Source organism: Pseudopipra pipra, chromosome 1, assembly GCF_036250125.1.
Source record: "Pseudopipra pipra isolate bDixPip1 chromosome 1, bDixPip1.hap1, whole genome shotgun sequence".
NCBI classification, from domain to species: Eukaryota; Metazoa; Chordata; class Aves; order Passeriformes; family Pipridae; genus Pseudopipra; species Pseudopipra pipra.
The window spans coordinates 129,487,727-129,507,987 of NC_087549.1; the positions used below are offsets into that span (position 1 = coordinate 129,487,727).

At 37.4% G+C, this 20,261-nt stretch overlaps 1 protein-coding gene across 3 annotated transcripts in view; it reads left to right on the plus strand.

Moving 5' to 3' along the window:
- Positions 1–18,730, plus strand: part of ICA1 (islet cell autoantigen 1) — a 71,424-nt gene extending 52,694 nt beyond the window's left edge. For all 3 annotated transcript variants that reach the window (XM_064676532.1, XM_064676541.1, XM_064676521.1), the window contains 6 exons: positions 920–1,014; positions 3,102–3,151; positions 6,970–7,011; positions 10,768–11,043; positions 15,756–15,851; positions 17,795–18,730. In XM_064676532.1, coding sequence (XP_064532602.1) covers positions 920–1,014; positions 3,102–3,151; positions 6,970–7,011; positions 10,768–11,043; positions 15,756–15,851; positions 17,795–17,916 — 681 coding nt within the window. In that variant the 3' untranslated portion in view covers positions 17,917–18,730. The remainder of the gene's footprint in view (positions 1–919; positions 1,015–3,101; positions 3,152–6,969; positions 7,012–10,767; positions 11,044–15,755; positions 15,852–17,794) is intronic.
- The last annotated feature ends 1,531 nt before the right edge of the window (positions 18,731–20,261 follow it).

The window sequence follows — 20,261 nt, forward strand, 5'->3', positions numbered from 1 at the left end:
CACCTTCAGAGCAAAACCATTTGATAGAAACAAATATTCACTTGCTAACATCTGCTGTTACTTAATTACTGTGTTCATTTTTTCAAATTTTCATACAGAATTCCTAATTAATGCATAACAGGGGCAACTGGTAGTGTATTTATCACTTGAAGAGTCAGTCTATAACGCTTTATGTGTTGGCCTATTCACTTGTTCTAATTTTGGTTATAAAAATGGTGACCGTGAAACTGCACATCGTTGTCTCGTAGCACAGTTTTTCAGATTGCAAAAGGACAGTAGAGTTTCATAATACCACACCTGGCTTCTATCAGACTAATCTTCCAAGATTTTAACCCTTGTTTTCAGGTTCAGGATACAAGTAGTATCTTCTCACTACACTGTAATTGCCAAGTTTGTGTGAACAGTTGTGGAGGAAAAAAAGAGAATAAATAAGAAAAGAAGCAGCATATGATGAACAAACAGATGTAAAGAATTATTTTTCTCATATTTAAAAAACAAACAAAAACAAACAAACAAAAACAAACAAACAAACAAAAACAAACAAACAAACAAAAACGAGAACAAGGAGGAAAAAAAGAGGCCAAACCCCAAAACAGCAAATAAACATGCTGTCGGTGCCTGCTTTGCACATACAATAGATGGTTTTACATAGAAATCTTTCAAATATTTACTGAGAAATACTGGAAACAGAACATGAATTTAGAAGTGGCTGTCACCTTCTTATACCAAGTGTGTTCACAGACTCAACTGAATATCTTCTACATTTTTAATTTTGCTTCATTGAGTCAGATATAGCTCAAGACCATTCTTGCTAATTCCTGTTGGTTTTATAATCTGATTTAGCCTTAAATGATACACTTTTGCTTCCCTGATTCTAGTTTGTTTTCTTCTCTTTGTTTATATTATGGTTATGGTCTAGAGCTTGCAAGATCCTGTGAATAAACTAACTGAAAAAGCAGAAAAGGAGGACCTGCAGATTGAAAGCACTAATTCAGTGGAAGATCAGCAGAGTCAGTAAGTCACATGTCCTATATATTAAAATAATAATATTTTTGTTTATAATCTGCTTCGTGGTTGTTAAAGTCACCAAAAGTAAGTAGAAATATAAGTAGAATTGTAAGTAATTCTAAAATAAAATTAGAAATAGAAATATAGACACAGCTAGTCTAATCCTACTAGTTAGCTCAATACAAGAATTTCTGAAATGTTTTAATGCGTGAAAACTAATTAACTTTATGGTGAAATTAAGAGCTTTAAAGACCCATTAAACCCTTACGTGTTTTTCATCTTTCCAAGCCTTTTTTTTTATTTTTATCAGCTTTTGCTTCATTTTTTCTTTATTAAAAGAAATGGTAAACAACTATACCTGGGAGAAGATATATGAGCTTTGTATTTCACCTTTCAGCAGCATCTCCTTTCTCCTGGGAATAGGATATAGATTACTGATTGCTCTGAACAGCAATTAGTTTTTGTAATGTATACACCATCAGTTAGTAATCCAATGAAGCAGTAGGTACTTAGTATAAAATATATCTAAGTGAGCTGATGCTGTCAAGGTTTGAGTTACCTGTAACTCTGAGGTGAGAGAGACTTATGAATGGACTGCTATGGGGAGGGGAGAACAGGAGAACAGGAGATGTGATCTCTCCCCTACCTGACCATCAGGATTCAGTTGCCAGAAGATGCAATGTTGATATAATCCTGCTGCCACCTGTTGTTTTGACTGTCCTTGCTTCAATGAAGTACCCAGCAAAGGATCAGTTGTCAAAAAGCAGAGAACAGCTTGACTGATTAGTGGATTTTGCTCAACTATTTATAATAATGGATTTTTAAAGAGTTCAGGTTTTCAGTCCTCTTTCTGGTTTAGATTCAGAATCACCGACCAAAACCAGTTTATAAATTGGTCAGATTTGGTGTTATTCAGATTAGAAAGGACTTGACCAAGTACCATTTGGCAGGTTGTTGTCTCCACAGCACTTCCCTTAAATCTGTTGCATCTCATGTGACAATAATAAAGAATGTAATAAATAACTGTTTTCCTCAATGTTGAATATAAAGTTTTAGAATGAATGCATGATTTGTGCAAGATATATGTGTTGACACCTACCAGCAAATGCATCAGATGCCATGTCATGGTTGCAAATGTTTTTATTTATGGATTATCTTTTGCCTTGTCTGGCATAAACCTGAGGGGAAAAAATGTCACAATTTTGCTGTCTAAAATCATAAACAAACATCCAGGACTCTAGATGTTATACAAAACAAAGCTTTTAAAGTCCTCATGAACTTTCCATTCACAGTAAACATTCATTATAATAGAATGTGACCTGAATCTGATTTTCGTCTACCACAAGCCTAACCTCAAGAGCTTGGGAGATGGCTCTTTCTGTCCTGTCACTAGAGATAGATAGGAGGAATGTGCCTACCCAGTCCTTTTCAGCACCCTATCAGCCTTGTGGCTACTTCATTCCCAACTCCTTGAATGGCTTTACACAAAGTAATAGCAGTTAGAAAGTATATATTCTTCATTGAAGAGATTACTTTTGTATAAGAACTAGATGTAAACCACAGCTTTTTTTTTTCCTGTTGAGAGCTTGTTTCATCAACACTGCTGATCTGTTCTTTTAGAAATCTGCTGAAATGGGACAAAACTCACCTGTCTGTTGATTTTTAATTACTTGCTGTTAAAAAGAGAAGGGCAAACTGGTTGGGTTTCTTTTTGGTTGCTTTTTTTTCTTGGGGTGGTGGGGGAGAGGGGGAGCAGTTGTACCTCTGTGATAGCTATGAAAGACCAAATGTGGGAAAGCAGAATGTACTATACTTTTCATTACAGATTTAGTTATATTAAAAATAGATGATGGTAGGTTTTGATAGTTGGTCTTTCAATCTAATTTTCACTTTCAACAGACTTCTACCAATGAAACAATAAAAGGTAACAACAGACCAGCATATACAGCAAATGCAAGAGTCCATCTGTTTTTACTGTTTATTTATTACTGATATGGTTCTGTAGCAATGTGACCTAAAAGAGGAAAAATTATTATTATTCTAGAGCCTTAGAATTAATTTCTCAATCTTTTTTCTTATTCTTTCAAATTAAGGTTGATTTCATTAGAAGAGGAGAGCCATACCAAGGAATCGAACTATTCAGGTATTTTATTTCATGTTATCGTAACTTCATAAGTGCTGTAAAACATGGGGGGTTTTGTTTTGTTTATTTCCTATATCAGTTTCACCCAGCAAATCCCTACAAACACATAAAACTTAAGGCCGGGAAGATCTCTTAAAACTAATCTCTTACGTGTTACATCCCACTGCATTTCATTCAGTCGCTCTCAGATAGATCAAATAGCTTGTCTTCTGAAGCCTAATTCTTACCTTGGGCATGTAGCCTTCAAGAAAGTATTCTGCAGGTTAGTAGGTGTTGAGGCAAGGTGTTGAGGCATAGCTCACTAGTTTGTTCCAGTGATAAAACATGTACTCCGTGAAAAACTTGGTGAATTCAGTGGAACTTCTGCCCAAAAGCCAGGCAAAGTCATATTCAGCTGCTGCCAATGACCTTATGGGTTGTTTATTACACAGTAACACAGCCAGGCTCCATTTGGAGGTGCATAGTGAAAGAATGGGAGGCAGTGGGCACAAGTGACAGGAAGGGAAACTCTGAGTAAAGAAAAAGGTGCTTACAGTGAGGGTAGTGAAGTGCTGGGAAAAGTAGAATCTTCACACCTGGAGATCTTCAAGACAAAATAACTTCATAGCTGCAAGGCTTGGATAAGATCACCCCCACAGGTCTCTCCAGCCTAAACAATTCCTGGCTTTTAATATATCTTTTTCTACTAAATTAATGGAGAATAATTTTAATATGTCATATTTTATCCGCCATGAAGATACTTAAAAGATACTACATGAAAATCAAGACTCCTCTCAAATCTTTATTTCAACAGGCTGGCCATATCACAGAATATGCCAAGTTGGAAGGGACCCACAATGTTGATGTCTTGAAGACATCTTCTGCTTTATTTTTGAAGGTTTTGTTTCCATTCCACTTTACAAATCCCTTTTCAAATATATAACTGTACAAGACATTTCTGATGTTGTTCTCATGTGTCATGTTCTTAGAAGGTAAAATCACATTCCTTTTTCTAGATCCAAGAAGGATATCTCATTTTGCTGCAACATCAAGTTTAAAACTCATATCTGAATTTGTTGTTTATCAAGACTCAGTTCCTTTTGGTCACAGGTTTCCAGGACTCATTTATCCTTTCTAAAACATGGCGTATATTCCTTATGCCTAGAGATATAACTTACAAGTTGGTGGTATTAAATTCCTCCAGCTCTGACTACAGAAACTGATTGAGTGGCCTGACTGACCACCTCTAATAGTCTGTTAGTTGTTGGCAAGTTTTTTTCGAGGGTGATTTTGTATTTACTTCCAGATGACTGCTAAAGCCATTGAATAGCAATGGATAAAACACTAAGCCTTGCAGATCTAAACTAGAAACACTTCTACTTTGCAATTATTTCTCCTAACAATGTGTTTTTGACATCTGTTAGTTGTCACATTCCTAATCCGTTCAATATGTTCGCTATACATTTTACTCAGTGCTAACTTTTAGCTGGAAGGCTCTGCAGTGCAAAGTCAAGTTGTTTCTAAACAAATATCTTTACTGAAAAATAGCTCACAGTTTTATCAAAGAATTAAATTAGTTGTGTTTTTTTAACTAGATCTGCTTGCCATAAAAACAACAGTAAATTATTATAGGAGCATTTATTATGCTCATGTTCTTTTGCTGAATCCTATACTGAATGGCATTCTGTTAGTGTTTTAACTAGGAGTAATGGTGAGCTACCAGCCCCAAGTTACCTACAATTACTTGAGTCACCCTCTTTAATTACTTTTGTTGTTTGGATGGGGTTTTTTTGTAGTAATGACACAATATTAGGACATTTCCAGTGTTTTGAAGTTTCACCCATTTTGCAATTAATTAGATCAGATATATCTTTGACAAAATATTTTAATATTCTTGGATATAAAATCTGACTTATATTTTCTTAGCAGATGTTTTCTAGAATCTCAGTTACTTATGGACTGTAAAATATTTCATCGTAATATAAATACCTTGTTCTGTCTCTTTCTCCATCACCCCTAAAAGGAACTGAAGTGTTTTGAAATACTTCTGACTGCTCTGCTAAATTTTTCCATCTCCATACACTAGCAGGTCTATGCCATTGCTAAGATTCTTTTTTTTCCTTAAACTACCCTTTATGTTCAAAAGTCATACAGATATAGTGCCTCTTGTGAGGGAGCCATGTTGCTTCTTAGTTTTCCTCACCAACTACTTCTACTTCAAAACTTTCATTTTTTATCATTTGCTCCGCATTTTCCCTAATATACTATGGATGTCTTCAAGATTGTCTCCATGATGTTTACCACTCAACTAAGGCAGGCTTCCAGCACAGCTGTACCTTTTTCATTACAGAATTGTGGCCATCCATATCCCACCTATCATGACTTCTCTTTCTGATTTTGCTTTCCCCTCTACCAGTCAGTCTAGGATTGGCTTTTTCCCTCTTTAGCTCTATGCATTGTTCTTTTATAAAAGCATCATGTATATTTGTTCATGTGTGTTTATGCCTCTCCTATCTCTCTCTGTACAGAGTGCAATCAGATGTGATCATGGGTTCTTAAATGACCAGCTGATTCTATTTCTGATAGCACATTTCTGTCCTAGCAAAGCCTTATAAAAATAAAATTATATCAACAGCAAGCTGTTCTGTTTCCTTTAGTTCTGAACACACCTTGAAGTTTCTCTTGGAAGGTTTTAGCATTTCTCTTGAAAGGGTTTGGGATTCCATTTTTATTCCCTGTAGAGAGTTTTATTTCTCCTTTCCAGTCTCTCGTGTGAGGCTTCCAGCAGATGGGCTTTCCAGATCTGGCAGTACTGTGACCAAACCCTTCCTTTGCCTTTAGAGCTATAGACTTAGTTGTCTAGGAGCTAAATTTCCCCAACAGTTAATGGTGGGAGAAAGGCATGTTCAGCAGGTAGCTCATCCCTCCTGCTTTACTACATGTCTTAAATGGGATTAATCACCTGAGGGAGTTGACTTTCTCTTCACTGATAGACAGAATCAGGATGATTGTTTTGACTCCATGTCTCATGTGAGACTTGCTGAGAGTTTAAAGTGGTGGTGTTTTGTCACCTCTAGCTGATAACCCTCAGGTATACATTTTCCCTCCCATTGTTCTTAGCCCATTTACTTTCCTGCAGAGGAGATGTTGTTACTTATATCCTGACCTAGGGTACTTTGTGGCAAGATTCCTTTTCCCTATTCTCAGAGTTAGTGTTAAGAAGAAGAACATACTGCCAAGGAAGGCACTATTTAGAGAATGACAAGGTCCTGGCACATTTGCGCTCCCTCCTGGCCTGTCTAAGTACAAGCTTCTAAAAGAGATGTCTCTGCTTCTGGAGGACAGGAGACACCTGTCTGATTCTTGCAGTTGCCTCAGTTGGGTGCACTCAGCCTGAAGAGAGCCTAGGATGACAGGCAGGCATTCAAAGGAAGATCCCCCTCAGGTTATTTATTAGTCAGCAATTTGCCTCACTTCTTCGAAATGCTTGTATCTTGGCTCTTTCATCCATTGTGACCAGACTTATTTTAAACATGACTCATTTAAAACATGAATACCAACCACCTTGCATGTTGATCTTATAGTGACGTTATTTATAAGCATAGTCTCCTGCAAAGTGCAGTTTGACATGTTTATGGATCTTGATTACAGCTGACAATGGCAAGGATGTCATTTCTATGTTACAAGGAAATTGTAGCCACAAGCAGAACTCAGGTGAAGAGACTTAAGAAAACTACCTTTAGATGTATACATACATACTGATTGTCAGTGTGCCGCCAATCTTCCTGTGTTGCTTTTAATTTTTTTTTATTTGTTCTTTCTTTTTTTTTTTCTTTTAGGTGCCATAGATGACTTATTAGACCTGCAACCTGAAGAAAATGGTATGAAATAATTGTGCACGTCTGTTTCATCTGCTTTTCCATCATAGTCACCAAGTGTAACTTTAATCTTAGTTCTTAAATGTTTTCACACTCTGAAAGGTTGAATGAAATTATTCTACAGCACTATTTAAAGTGTTAAAGGAAACTCAGCAGAGGCACTACTCCTGATGTCGTAATATGAAGTAAACGTTACTGGGGATAAAATGTTTTGTACTAGCTAATTCAAGATTAGGTAGACTGGAGTATATCCTGTTTGCCCCGCTGAAGAGGGCTCCACTGTAAAACTTACCCCTTCTATAACATTTCACAGACTTTTCTTTTTGGTTCTTTAATTGTTGAACTACAACTCTTGGGAATACACTAGTAACCACATGATTTTTTGTTAGAAATGTACATATCAGAAACAAATAATTTAGTCCTCTTAAAACCATATAAGAACTGGTGACTTCTACCAGCCAGAGAGTTAATTAAATCCATTATGCTGTCTTTATGCTTCCATGATTGCTCAAGAGGTTGTGCTGTTTTACCATATAACATGTGAAAGATCTGGGTAAAAGTTTTATATTGAGTTTTCATATGAAGTCAGAGTATTGCCTGTAATTTTTCATTTGCTTTTCACTCATATATCTCAGAAGAATGAGTAAAAAAAACTTCAACAACAAAACCAACTGTGGCAACTCAAAAAGCAAATGAAGCAAAGAAAAAAATCCCTTTGTGTGGTTTAGTCAGTCAGACTGAGAGTGTAATTGTATTTAAGACTCTGCCTTCATGGTAGGTAAGGACATTTGCGAACACCTTGACATTGGATTTGCCACGGGCATTCTCTTGTACTGGGGGGAAATTATCCATATGGGGAATCACCCATGAAAGCAGAAACAGGGATAGTTCCTCAGCTGTCTGTGCAGAAGCAGCCCTAATCTGTGGATAGATAAGGTAGCAATGACTTCTTTTCTGTGGTTAATAAAAAAGGTCAGTGCATGTCTGATAGTGGCATTTTTTTTTCTGGTTTTCTTCTTACTCAGTTCTATTCCTTGTTGGGCCTTCTTAGTGGAGATACAGAAAATGCATGTAGTTATTGCTCATACAAGTTTAGCTGTGTCATTCTTTTTTCTTTAGTCAAATAATTAACTTGATACAAAAACTGTTGTGAGGTGTCTGCATCAGCTAAGGATGGCTATGGCACTTTTAAAATATCAGCCATTTGCCCTAATTTTACACACTAGCTAGCTTTAGGCTATTGAATATTGCATTATTTTAAGTGAACCAGTATGGTTAGAGGTACACTTTCATGTGTTTCAGAAGGAAGTCTTAATCCTGTGTTGCCAATCATGTGCTGTTGTAATTTTTTTGGTTTCTCTTCACTTTTTCTTTTCTTTTAATACGCACAAAACGAGGCATGTTTGTGAAGGAGTATGAGCATTGCTAGAGGCTTGTTCAAACAACTAGAAAAAGAATGTAGTGACATTGTTCTTTCAGTGTTTTATTGGAAGTTTTGGATTTTTTTTCATGGACATTTATAAGGCAGCATGTGCATACAGAAAAAAGGATTTTGTCTGAAAATGGGCAGTGAAAACAGAGAAACAGGAAAAGAGGGTAATAGAAGATTTACAGATGAAGTGAGAAAGTCCATATCATTCTAGTAATCTAGCAGAAATACCGCATAAGTAATATCTCAGTAAGCAAGACTGGTTTCTAGATAACCTTTATTGCAAACAAGGGTAGAACTTGCTGCTGCTTACTTGAGGTAGCCTGAGCGTAAACACCACCCCTGCCCTCTCCTGCGGCGGGTGCACAGTCCCCACAGGAACATCAGAAAGACTGCTAAGCCAAGAAATGTGTCACTCCTCAGATTTCTGGTGGTCATTACACACTGCAGCAAGACCTAACTGCTCTTTAGAAGTAAAGCTCTATGTTGTACTTTCTCCTCCAGTAAGAATGGGACTCCTGCAGTGGTTACCCCGAGAGAGCAGAGCTTTGCTCTGAGCTGTGCTGCTGCAACTGTTCCGCTCTGGGGCACTTGTGGTTAGGTGCGGTGTTGGCGGTGTGTCTGAGCGGATCTGTTACAAGTGCTGCTCCCTTTGCATCTCCCCTTGCAGGGGCTTCCTGAAAGCAGCTTTGAGATGATGATGCCCCATAGAGATCAGAGTTCTTAAGTGCCTTTGAAATAGCAGGTGTGTTTCCCCTGTGGGAGGATTTACCCCTCTGCCTCACCTGCTGAATAACTTGAGGGAATTGCAGATACTTGGACAACATTAATATTCTTTGCTGTTTATCTGAAGATGGGAAAACAGCCTGAAAATTCAGCAGAATAAATTGTTTTCAATGGTATTTTAGTTATAGTCTAGTGGGAACATCAGGAGAATTGATATGTTTGTAATGTTTCCATTTCTGATTTTTAGGCCCTGTCAGGGAGTACAGAGGTATATAAAAATGTGAATTAGAAAGGAGCTGAATCTCACAACTGACTTCAGTAATTAATAAAATCCTTTTATTATGTGGTTTTTTATCAGTTTCTTAGTATGTGGGTGTGTGTGCTGACGCATGAGTCTATTTTAAAACACAGTTTTGCACTTTTTTTCCTCCTCTGACTCAACTTCAACCATTTAATTATAAATTACTACAGCTATTAAAAGGAAACTTTGCTGAAAATGCTGTTGCATTTCAGTAAAATGGCCTGTTGCAACCACTTTGCTACTGTTAATCTTTTATCCCAACCAAAAGGGTTAAAAAGCATCTTTTTAAGTTGTTATGCAACTTGGAGAGCTCAGATGATCTACCCCAACTTTGAAAAAGTGAGGTTACTTCTGTGCCTTACCACAAGTTTGAAACAGGCATAATTAAGATAAACTGATGTGGATTTCAGTAACGTAACATTATCAGCCTTGTTAACCACCATTTTTGTGAACTGCAGACTCCCACAGTGGAGCTCCAAATGTTTCCAAGTAAAATAACACTTGGGTTTCCATGATAGTTCCTTAACATTCCAAATATATTGGAAAAGGATTATGATCCTGGTTACCAGTTTTGTGTATTTTATATAACTATTTGACACTTCTAAAATAGGAAATTTTTTTTTAAGGAGTAATGGCTCAAGTGATCTAAGAGCTTCTTCAGCTGCAGTTCTGGTACTGGAAAAACTAGCACAGGCAATCAGAAGGAAAGTGGGCCCCAGTTATTTCTCAGCAGCTTATGTATGAGAAGAAAAAAATGACTACAGGTTTGAACAGTGTAGAAATCTAACTGTGCATTAAAGTAACCTTTTTTCATTGGGAAATACCCCAATAATTCAAGCATTGGTAAGAAGGTCATAAAGATGATCTTAGGTATGTTCTTACAAAATTCTAGAATAATCCCTAACTCTTACTTTTTTTTCAGTTTATACCAATCTGATTTTTTGGGGAGTTTTATATAATGTTTCAAGAAGCAACATAAAAGTAGTCTTCTCCAATTATTTAAATATTAGACTACATAATGATTTTGGTGTGTTTAATAGATTTTTAAGCATATTTATAGTATTATTTTTAATGAGAAGTGAGTGTTAATAGCAGTGAGGTTATCTAAGATAATCAAGGAATTATTTGTTGCATAAGGTACAAACCCAGATGTCCAAGAGAATTGGGTCTAAAAGAGAAAAAAAAATATTCATGCAAAAATATTCCATCTCACTTAACATACAAAACCCAGATTGTTTATTTTTTAAGAAGTTCCTGCTTTGTCTAAAAAATTATTTCTTTTGACTCTCTTGTTCTGAGACAGCTTCAAAGGAACAGTTTGTGAGGTCCTTGGAGCCAGAACCTGGTGATAAGGATGACATGGTATTACTGAATGAGATCCTCAATGCTTCCTCCCTGGATGAGGGGGAATTCAGCAAAGAGTGGACAGCTGTGTTTGGACAGGTTGCTGATCTCACCACGAACTCTTCAACTAGAGATGGGGAGAATACTTCATCATCTGTGGTACCAGCACCATCAGGCTACTTGCCCTCACAGCTGCTAGACCAAAACATGAATGACTTGCAGTCGTCCTTACATGGTGAGAGCTCATCTTGTTCTCTTAGTATGTGTGAAGTATTAAGTACCTAAGACCTAAAGTCAAGATTACTGTCTTGAATGTTTTCATTGAGCTTCCTGAAATGTTCTGTGGGTCTTTGAGATATTTTTTTCCCTGAAACAGAAAATCTGTTTGAGTGGGTTCTGCTGTTTAAATCACAACTCTCGTCTCTGTTAAAGGGCCAGGGAACCAAAAATAATTACTGTATTTTGTCTGGGGATAGTATTTTTAAACAACATAGTGAAAAACAATTGCATTCGTTCATTTTTTTCCTCCAAAGCATCCTGTGCATTGCATGTACAGATATGGGTAAGGTAGAATGGGTTGTCTCATCCTAGCAAACATACAGGTGGATTCCTCTTGCAGTCTGTTTACTGATGCAACTCTTTCTCTCCTCTTTCTTCTATGGAGTTGATTCTCTTGGCTTTTCCAAGCTACTGCTGGGGGAGAAAGAAAGAGGGGAACTAGGGCAGAGCTTTCCTGCTACTGCTTTGGCCTTGAGGAAGGGAGACAGGAAGGATAGGCTGGTGATAACCAGCCAACAGCAACTACCTTCATCCTTCCCACAGTCTGGCTAGATTTCTCCTAGGGCTTTGCAAGCTGGAGAAGGACCTTGGCTTTTTGGGCTTTGTCCCAAGTCATTTAAATCTCCCTTGTGGAAAAGTGATATAGGGAAGGCTAGCAGGCTGACTCTATCCTGAAGATTACTTCTTGGAATCTGTGCAACTGGTAGAATCACACATGATGTAAAATGACCTGTCACATTTTGGCAAAAATAAGAAAGTCAAATTTACCTTACAATTAATACACTTACCACCAGCACCCCTAGAGCAAGATGTCTAGGTTCACTGACTTCAGCTCTTAGTTGGAAGATGGGGGAATGACATTTGTAATGATGCACAGTTTTAGATGTATTTTTATGATAAGATACATGATTTTAAGCAAGTTACTGAAAATAGCAAGAGAATTATTATGAGATTGGGGTTTTTCCACAGCTTTACATATTTTTAAATGTATTTTACATATCAGTGTAATTTACATTTTTAAATGTAAATATGTTTCTGTAGGAAAAATATTTTTGAGGTATAAAGAGCAAGCAGGATTGTGTATCCTTTCTGAGACAGCTGTTAGCTCTCATTTGCACAAGGCACTGGCATTGGCTGCACAATCAGAACTCGGTTATGTTGCATTCAAGGAACACTAGAAATGGAAAATCCAGTCCAGTCAACATGGTATCCCAAAATATTTTTGAATTAAAAAAAAGAATAAATCTGTACTGGAAGAGCAAAATATGATGATGTTTTCAAATGGATTTCCAAGATCATGGTAATTGGTGTACTGGCATTTGAAAAGTCAGGGCTAATCAGCTGAGTGATTGTATCTGATAATCAGCATGTTCCCAGCTAACTTAATTTGCTGAGTAAAATGCATTATTTAAACTAACTTTCATAGGCTGTTTTTCTTTTTAAGTTTTTTGTTTATTTTTCAACAAAAGGTGAAATTTGGTCCATTTTATATCTGGTGAAAACTCAGCTTTAATCTTAAACTACATTTCATTTCACTTCACAATGTCTCTTTCATAATTTGACCTTATCAGTAAATATGGGAACAGAGACTTTTTTATTAAACAAAATACTAACTGACATATAAGCATATCTAGACATACAAGTAAGACATATTAGAATATAGGGATTATATTTTTACTGAGGGCTTGTGATACATCTCCTCCACTTTTTTTCCCCTGTGTGGTAGGATTACTTAATAATTATTAAGTGTGAAGCGCTACACTGTAGCCTCGATGTTGCATACTTCCTGTGTGAATTTGGCCTTAAGACCATAAAGATTCTTAAAACTCACATGCTTAACTTTAAGCACATTAACTTTTCTATTAACTTCAGTGGGATTACTTACTTATTTTATGTTAAGCACGCTCATAAATCTTTGGGGCTTTGTTTTCTCTCTGCCTCAGATCTTAATCTGTAAAACAGGCACAATGCTATGCAGGTTATAAACTGTTGCGGTCAGGAATTCCCAGCTCAGAGTTTTCTCTGGCTGTATTTATAGGCAGGATCTAGCACAATGGGACTTTGAATTGCTATGGGGCCACCAGGTACTGGTTTAAAATACATATAAATGTGTATGTGTATATATATATATGCAATAGAAACAAAGTGTGCTCCCAACAAATCTTTTAGATTCTCCTCCAGATACAGTTTTGTAGTTTGATTGCCTTTCTGCTTTTTCAGAGAGAGCACTGGCTTTCTTTTTTCATGATGTTTATGACCTCATTTACTTACTTATACCATTAAGGGCTCCTCTTTATCTTCTCTACATGTGCATAAATTCTGGTTGGTAAGCAAATGCACAGCTCACCATTTCCATCTCTATATTTCATTGTGGTAACGTTTGTGAAGATGCTAACTGAAAAGCAAGCTGATGGTTTCCTTGCTCTCTCGGCAATAACCTTTTGTCTAGTCATGTAACAAAGCCATCCTGTGAACAGGCAAACCAAAACAGGCTTAGGGCCAGCAACTGCTTTCAAATTGATAGGCTGTGGTTTGTTTTTGAAAGGCAAAGTCGTTCTCTGTAGCTCGCTAAAGACATAATTTGTGAAAGTATTTAATAAAAATTCTGAGTCAGTCTTTTCCAGTACCTTCACAGATAGGTAAGTTCGTTACGAAAGCATCACGTATTTTCTGGAGCATTTTTGGTTGGATTTGTTGTTGCTGTTGTTAGATTCTTTTTGTTGTCTAAGTGGCACTTGTGCCACCTGCATTTCAGTAAACAGACACCCAGGCCACAGCATCTCTCGTGGATGTGTTGCCTACCACACTTTGGTGCAGGGGCTCAAAAGGAGGGCTGCAAAGGAGTTCACTGGTATGCCAGTCACAGCAGTGTAAAGGAACATCAATGATGTCTCAGGGAGCCAAGTCTTGATCTCCCTGAATTCGCTGGGACTCGCACAGAACGTTTGTGGGCAGCACTCTCATTCATTTCTATCAAATTAGGATTTGCCCCTATTTGTTTAAGTAGCTCAATTTAGCCATTGTCATTCTTAGACATATCAAAACACTTTCTCACAGTACATCTCCAAACACACAAAAAGCCTTACAGACTACTCTGGTTGTATATAATGTCCTTTGCCATTCTTGTTTGTAACACAAGCAGAGAAAATGCCTGGAAAAGTATGTCATTCTGAAGAGTTAATGTCATCATTTTCATTATTTATGATTCACATTTGCTTATTTGAAAGTTGAAAACCTCATTTTCAGAGGGCACAAGCTGGCTCACAAGCCTGTATCACCTTTGTGTAGAACAAATACATGTGAGCACTCTGCATCCAGATTTGTAAGAAGTTTTTGGTTAGTTTCCTTAGAGACAGAGGATGGTTGTGGCTTTAAATTTCCTTCCTATTTCATCTGATTTTACAGAAACACTCCTCTTGCCTCTTTTTAATAGCACAGCTTGGGCTTCAAACCTTTTATAGTCAAGGTAAGACCAAAGAGTGATGAGAATAACCTATTAGAGAGAGGAAGGAATGATGTGACTTGCGTGGCTCTTGCAGTAACTGGCAGGACACTGGGTACCAATATCTGACAGGGGTCCCAAAAGAGCAGAAAATAAGGGGAGGAAGGACAAGAAGAGTAAAAAAGGATATGAGAGCATAAACTTATAGAAAAAAGAAACTGAATAAGGAAATGCTAACTGTGTGCACAGATGAGCAATCCTGTTTGTGACACTTCCAAATTAGATATACCAGGTCTCTGAGATGGGTGGGTAATTGACCAGGCCAAACTTAAAAAAGAGATATTAATTAAGTTATAAATACAACCTCCAGTCCTCTAAATGTAATAATGGATAAAAACTTAAATATCTTAAGCCAAGGACAAAAATTGCTTTCTTTTTCCTAATATGTTTGCACAGTATGCCACCCCTAGTCATTTTGCTAGCCTGCTCATCTGGCCTCATTAGCTGTATTTATCATTACTCTTTCGTGGCTATAAAATATGCATGTAAGAACAAAAAATTTTGAATACTAAGTTTCACGTTTTCCTGCATATTTAATCTCCGTTTGCTGTAAAGATCCATTCAAATAAAGAACAAAAAAGATACTTCATTAAAATGTAGTTTTAAGTTAACTTGAAGTAATTAATTTTGAATTTAATTCTTCAGTGTTTTACTATATTTTTTTTTCAGTATTATTTCAAAATTAAAAAATCTAGGGTCTCTGAATAAGATTTTGTCTGGAACAGTGGATGAATTGAAAGTCTTTGGAACTGTAAAAGTAAAGAAAGGTAGAAAAAATGTTGATTATGTGTGTTATTTTCACCCAAATGTAAGTGATATTCTTCTCCCTACAGCTGTGTTTGACTTATTACTGAACTGGCCTTGCTGTGAATGAGTATTAACTGTGATTCAATAAAAGAAACAAAAATCTCTTTTAGCCAGGTTAAAGGTTTGAAAAGAGTATAGTTGCCTGAATCCGGAGATGATGGAACTGATCCATAGCTACCCTGTTGTTAAGGATGTTGCTCATCTGCAGCATCTGACTGCTGATTTCTTGTATACAAGGAAAGATATGAATGGCCATATATGTAATATTCTGCTCCACTGTCTGATGGTGCCAGACAGTGGGGTGTTGGAGTTAACAAAGTAATTCTTCACGCTAATGCTGCTGTATTATTGAATTCTAGGATGGGCAGCTAACAGTGTGAGCCCACCATCGAGACCACAGCCAGCACAGAAACCACACAGCCTGAATGTGAATGACAGCAAAACGCCTGTGAAAGGTGATGGTCATGTATTTTCTTCAGTTTCTTACTTTTCCTTTTTAGCTGTGACTCTTGTATCTATCATGTCTTCTCAGTTACTTTGTTATAATAAAATTTGTTTTTGTAGTAGCTACAGGGTGGTCTAGTGGTTAGAGTGCAGGACTCGCACCGCTGCGACCCGGGTTCAATTCCCGGCCCCCCGGGCAGCTGGAGCTCGTCAGCCTTGTATGGCAATCCAGCTACGTCCTGGGGACCTCACTGCCACTGTCCAAGCTTTGCTCGGCCCCGGCAGATGAACCTCAGGATTAAAGGGTGGGCTCAGTTCAGCGCACGCTGTGTCTCACCTAAAAAATCCACTGCGCAGGCTCGAAGGGTTTATGACCTTTCCCAAATCTTCGCTTGCGAAGACTGGCCATTATAATTACTCTGCTTCAGCTTGATTACATGTATGATATGTCTGTGTATGTACATTATATTTTTTGCTAGGCTTCACTGCTAGTAGCATGTCAGAAGAGTAATTTACTATATAATAAGGGAGCTGAAGCTACAGTTTCATTATACTACTTTAATTTTTGAGTCACACAGAATAGCACCTGCATGCACTTAGTCTAAGCTAAGTGGATTTAGCATTGTGGCTAAAATACAAGCTACTGATAAAGCAGAAGAGCCCTAATTGCAAATTTTTTTGATAAACATACATCATGTCAGTAATCATCTGTTTGAAACTTAATTCAGTTCTTGCAGCTAAGCCAAGTGTGCATAGTCCTGCCATCTACTGAGACAAAGCCCTGATGACTTTGACTAGGATTTTCTGGATAAGTGAACCAGGATTACACTGAATTCTTATTGCCAGTTTGTACCTATTCTGTGCATTCACATTGGATCGGAAGCAAAATGGAAGATGTTCAGTGAAGAAGAAAGGGGTGACATCCTTCCCCTGACATTCTTCAGCTCAGCAGAAAAAAAAAATAGAAGGTTAAGGTGTTTTGGAAGCTGTTTTGGAAAGTAGTGCAATTACACAGCCACAGAACTGGCACCAGCAAAAGGAACAGCCTTCAGCTACTTGGAAGTCTGCGGTTACGAAAGTGGCAGATACTGCAGCCTTGCAGACACCAAGATGAGCATCATGCCAGGCAGAGCCTATTTTGTTTGTAAATTCCTTGTGTCACAAAGAAAACTTTCATGTGACATTATCTCTCTGAGTGGAAGAGCACATCTTACTTCACTATCAATATAGTACCTGCTGGGCATAGCGTCACAAAAACAAAGCAAAGCAGGAGACCTCTGTGAAATATGTATGTCAGTGTGGACACAGGGGTGCAATAGTCCAGCTGCTGTTGGAACATATTCCCTTTTCACATTTTGTTTATATTCATCAAAATAATACTAGAAATTGTACTTGGGACTGGCTATCAAGTGTAACCCTTCTCCCTCCAGCCAATGCCTTCCCATTAAAACTTAATTCCGGATGAGTAATGACCTTGTGTAGTTGTATACAGGGGAGACAGAACAGTCACATGAACTGGATTTAGGCAAAGGAATTTAGTCCTGTAAGAGAGGTTGAAAGTAAAATTTGCCTTCACTTCCCTTTTGCTGTTTTGCAGGCATGCAGGTGCTCACTCAAATACCTTTCATGAAACAAAGCCAGACAGAGTGAGATTGTTTCTATTTTTAATTCAAGTGTTCTTGTACTTCCCATGGCAGGAGCCATATAAAATACACAGCAGACAGATGTAAAACATTCATCCTTACTAAAGTTCTATATTCTGATAAAGATAGTGTTTTAAAATGCAATCATTCATTCTGATTTTCTTGTCAGAAGTGCCCTTAGTAATAAATTAAACAATAGCATGGCATTTGTTTGACCTCAGTCAAACATTCAGTCAGTTTTGTTTTAAAATAGCTGACAAGTCTGTACATTTCTTTTTTCTTCCTTTCTTTTTTTCTCTTTTTTTTTCCAGAATCTACAAAGAATCCTAAAGACTTGACTGCTTGGTTCAGTCTCTTTGCTGACCTTGACCCATTATCCAACCCTGATGCTGTTGGGAAAACTGATAAAGAACATGAATTGCTTAATGCATGAGTCAGCTGCCTCTGGTAACTCACATTCTTCCCTTCATCAACAATATTTTGGAGTTAAAAAAAACTAAATGAAAGTTAGTATGCTGTTGTGAAACTATAAAGTATGTGCCATGATAATAAAACTAAAGGGAATGAATCCCCTTTTATATAGGTGCAGTTATTTGCTCTTGTTTTGTATAAAGAGTTCACATTTATTTTCTACGTGGATTTACAAAAATAAGGTTAAGAATTAGGGCAGATTTCTTGCCAAATTAGATTATCTGCTAAAACACTGTCTTTGCCTGGGGTGATGCGGAGCTAACACTGGAGTGAAATACAAATTGCAAACCTATTTTTTTATAATGTTTCTTGAGTAAATTAAAAACAAAATCATGTAACTGAGAAGGCTGCATGAGTCAAACATCTATCATGTCTGTAATATATATATTACTGCTATGTTAAGATGTCAACTGAACTTGTTTTGTTAGTACTCACAGTGAAAAAACCTGTGCTGGGGCTAATTATTGAAGAAGTAATTTTGGGTCTGTGCAGCCATGGAAAATTTTGCCTTTCTGATTTAACTTATTAGACAAACTGCACTACATAAACAGAAGTCATGCCCAGGAGGCTTCTTTTCTGAGGTTTTTCTCCATTGCACCAACAGAAATTGCACCTGTTTGCAGAAGTTTCTTCAAACTGATGCTTTATCATGCCTTCAAACCATTCATGTTTCTGTTCTGAGAATTTTTCATCCCATTTATTTCTGAAGCATGTGTTATTTTGAGCTTGTTGTGACATTAACTCTTTAATAAAATGATTTTGACAAAAAACCACAACTTTTTTCCCACTGGAATGCTGGTGTGCTATTGAATTGATACATAACAAGCATCCAAAGATAAACACGACCAGTTTTAGACAGTACCTAACAGTTCATTTAGTTTTTGAATAGTAATCCAGTAGGACAGTTAGAAAATTTGAACTCAAGGCCACGTCCCTTAGCCTCGCTGCTTTTCTTTTACAGCAAAAGAAGGGGAAATGGATCATAGAATAATAAAAGTTAGAAATGGCCTCCAAGATCATCAAGTGCAACCTTTGACCAAACACCACCCTGTCAACTAAAACATTGCACTAAGTGTCACATCCAGTCATTTCTTGAACACTTCCAGACATGGTGACTCTATCACCTCCCTGGGCAGCCTGTTCAGGGAAGAAATTCTTCTGATGTCCAACATGAACATCCCCTGGTACAGCTTGAGGATATGTCAGTAGCCAGTTATATCTATTATATAGGACCTGCTTTACAGTGTATTATATTTGGCATTTTTTTTAATTTGGTTGATATTCCTTTTACATTGGTGAAGCTTTTCACTACCAGTTAACTGTACCTTCAGTTAATTCTTGCCTCATGGTCTATTAGATAACTGAGTACCTGAAAATAAGTGTATAAATATAGAAGTTCTCTGAATTGACCAGCTTCTTCTTGAGTGCAGTGGAACATCATTTGATGGCTGCACCAAGAAGCATTAATGTGCATTTGATGCCTCCATTAAAAAGCTATCAGTGGATGGGGTGTTGGACTGACCAGAGTTCATCTAGCTGAACCCTCAGCAAGTTTTAAACAGCTCTGTTCAAAACTGTAGTATTTGTTGTCCCACCCCATAGCCTGGAAGTGTCAAGGTACTTCAACTTTTGCCAGAGAAGTTCTTCAGATGCTTAGCAGTATATTTTGATGTATAATGGGAAAAGACAGTCTGATCTTCTCTTTGCACCTAGCCCACCCAGAGCCCCAGCACTGAGGCTGGTAACTAAGTTGGAGAACCTGATGTAGATTCCTGACACTTTTTAAAGACAAAACTTTTTTCTTTCCACAATATTTCTTACTGTTCACTACTGGCAGCTCCTCGCTCAATAAGCCGCCTTTTCTGCAATGTATAACTTTCTTGAGCATTAAGGGGGGGCTGAACTCCTGACTGGGCTGCAGTTCTGGCAGTAAATAAGACATCTACAAAGGGGATTAACTGGGAAATACCTAAGGTTTACACTGGGGTGCATTTACACTTATGAGTGCTAGTTTGTACACATAGCAGAGAATGTTTGCCCAAAATGCTCTTCATCTCAGGCTGTAATTATCTGCAATGCCAAAAATGTTAGGCGCTCAAGGGATAGCCAGGCTGCTTTTCAGCCCAGCTGGGTTACCACTGAAATCATTAAACAGATTCTTGCAACTTTAAGCAAGTCTGTGGTTGCTAAACTTGCTCTAGATTACATTCATCTGGTAGTTGCTAAAACACTTGTGGACAATCAACTCCAGCACTTTTTAGTAGCTGAAGCAGTTAGGCTAAAAGCAAAGAGACTGTATTGACTTCA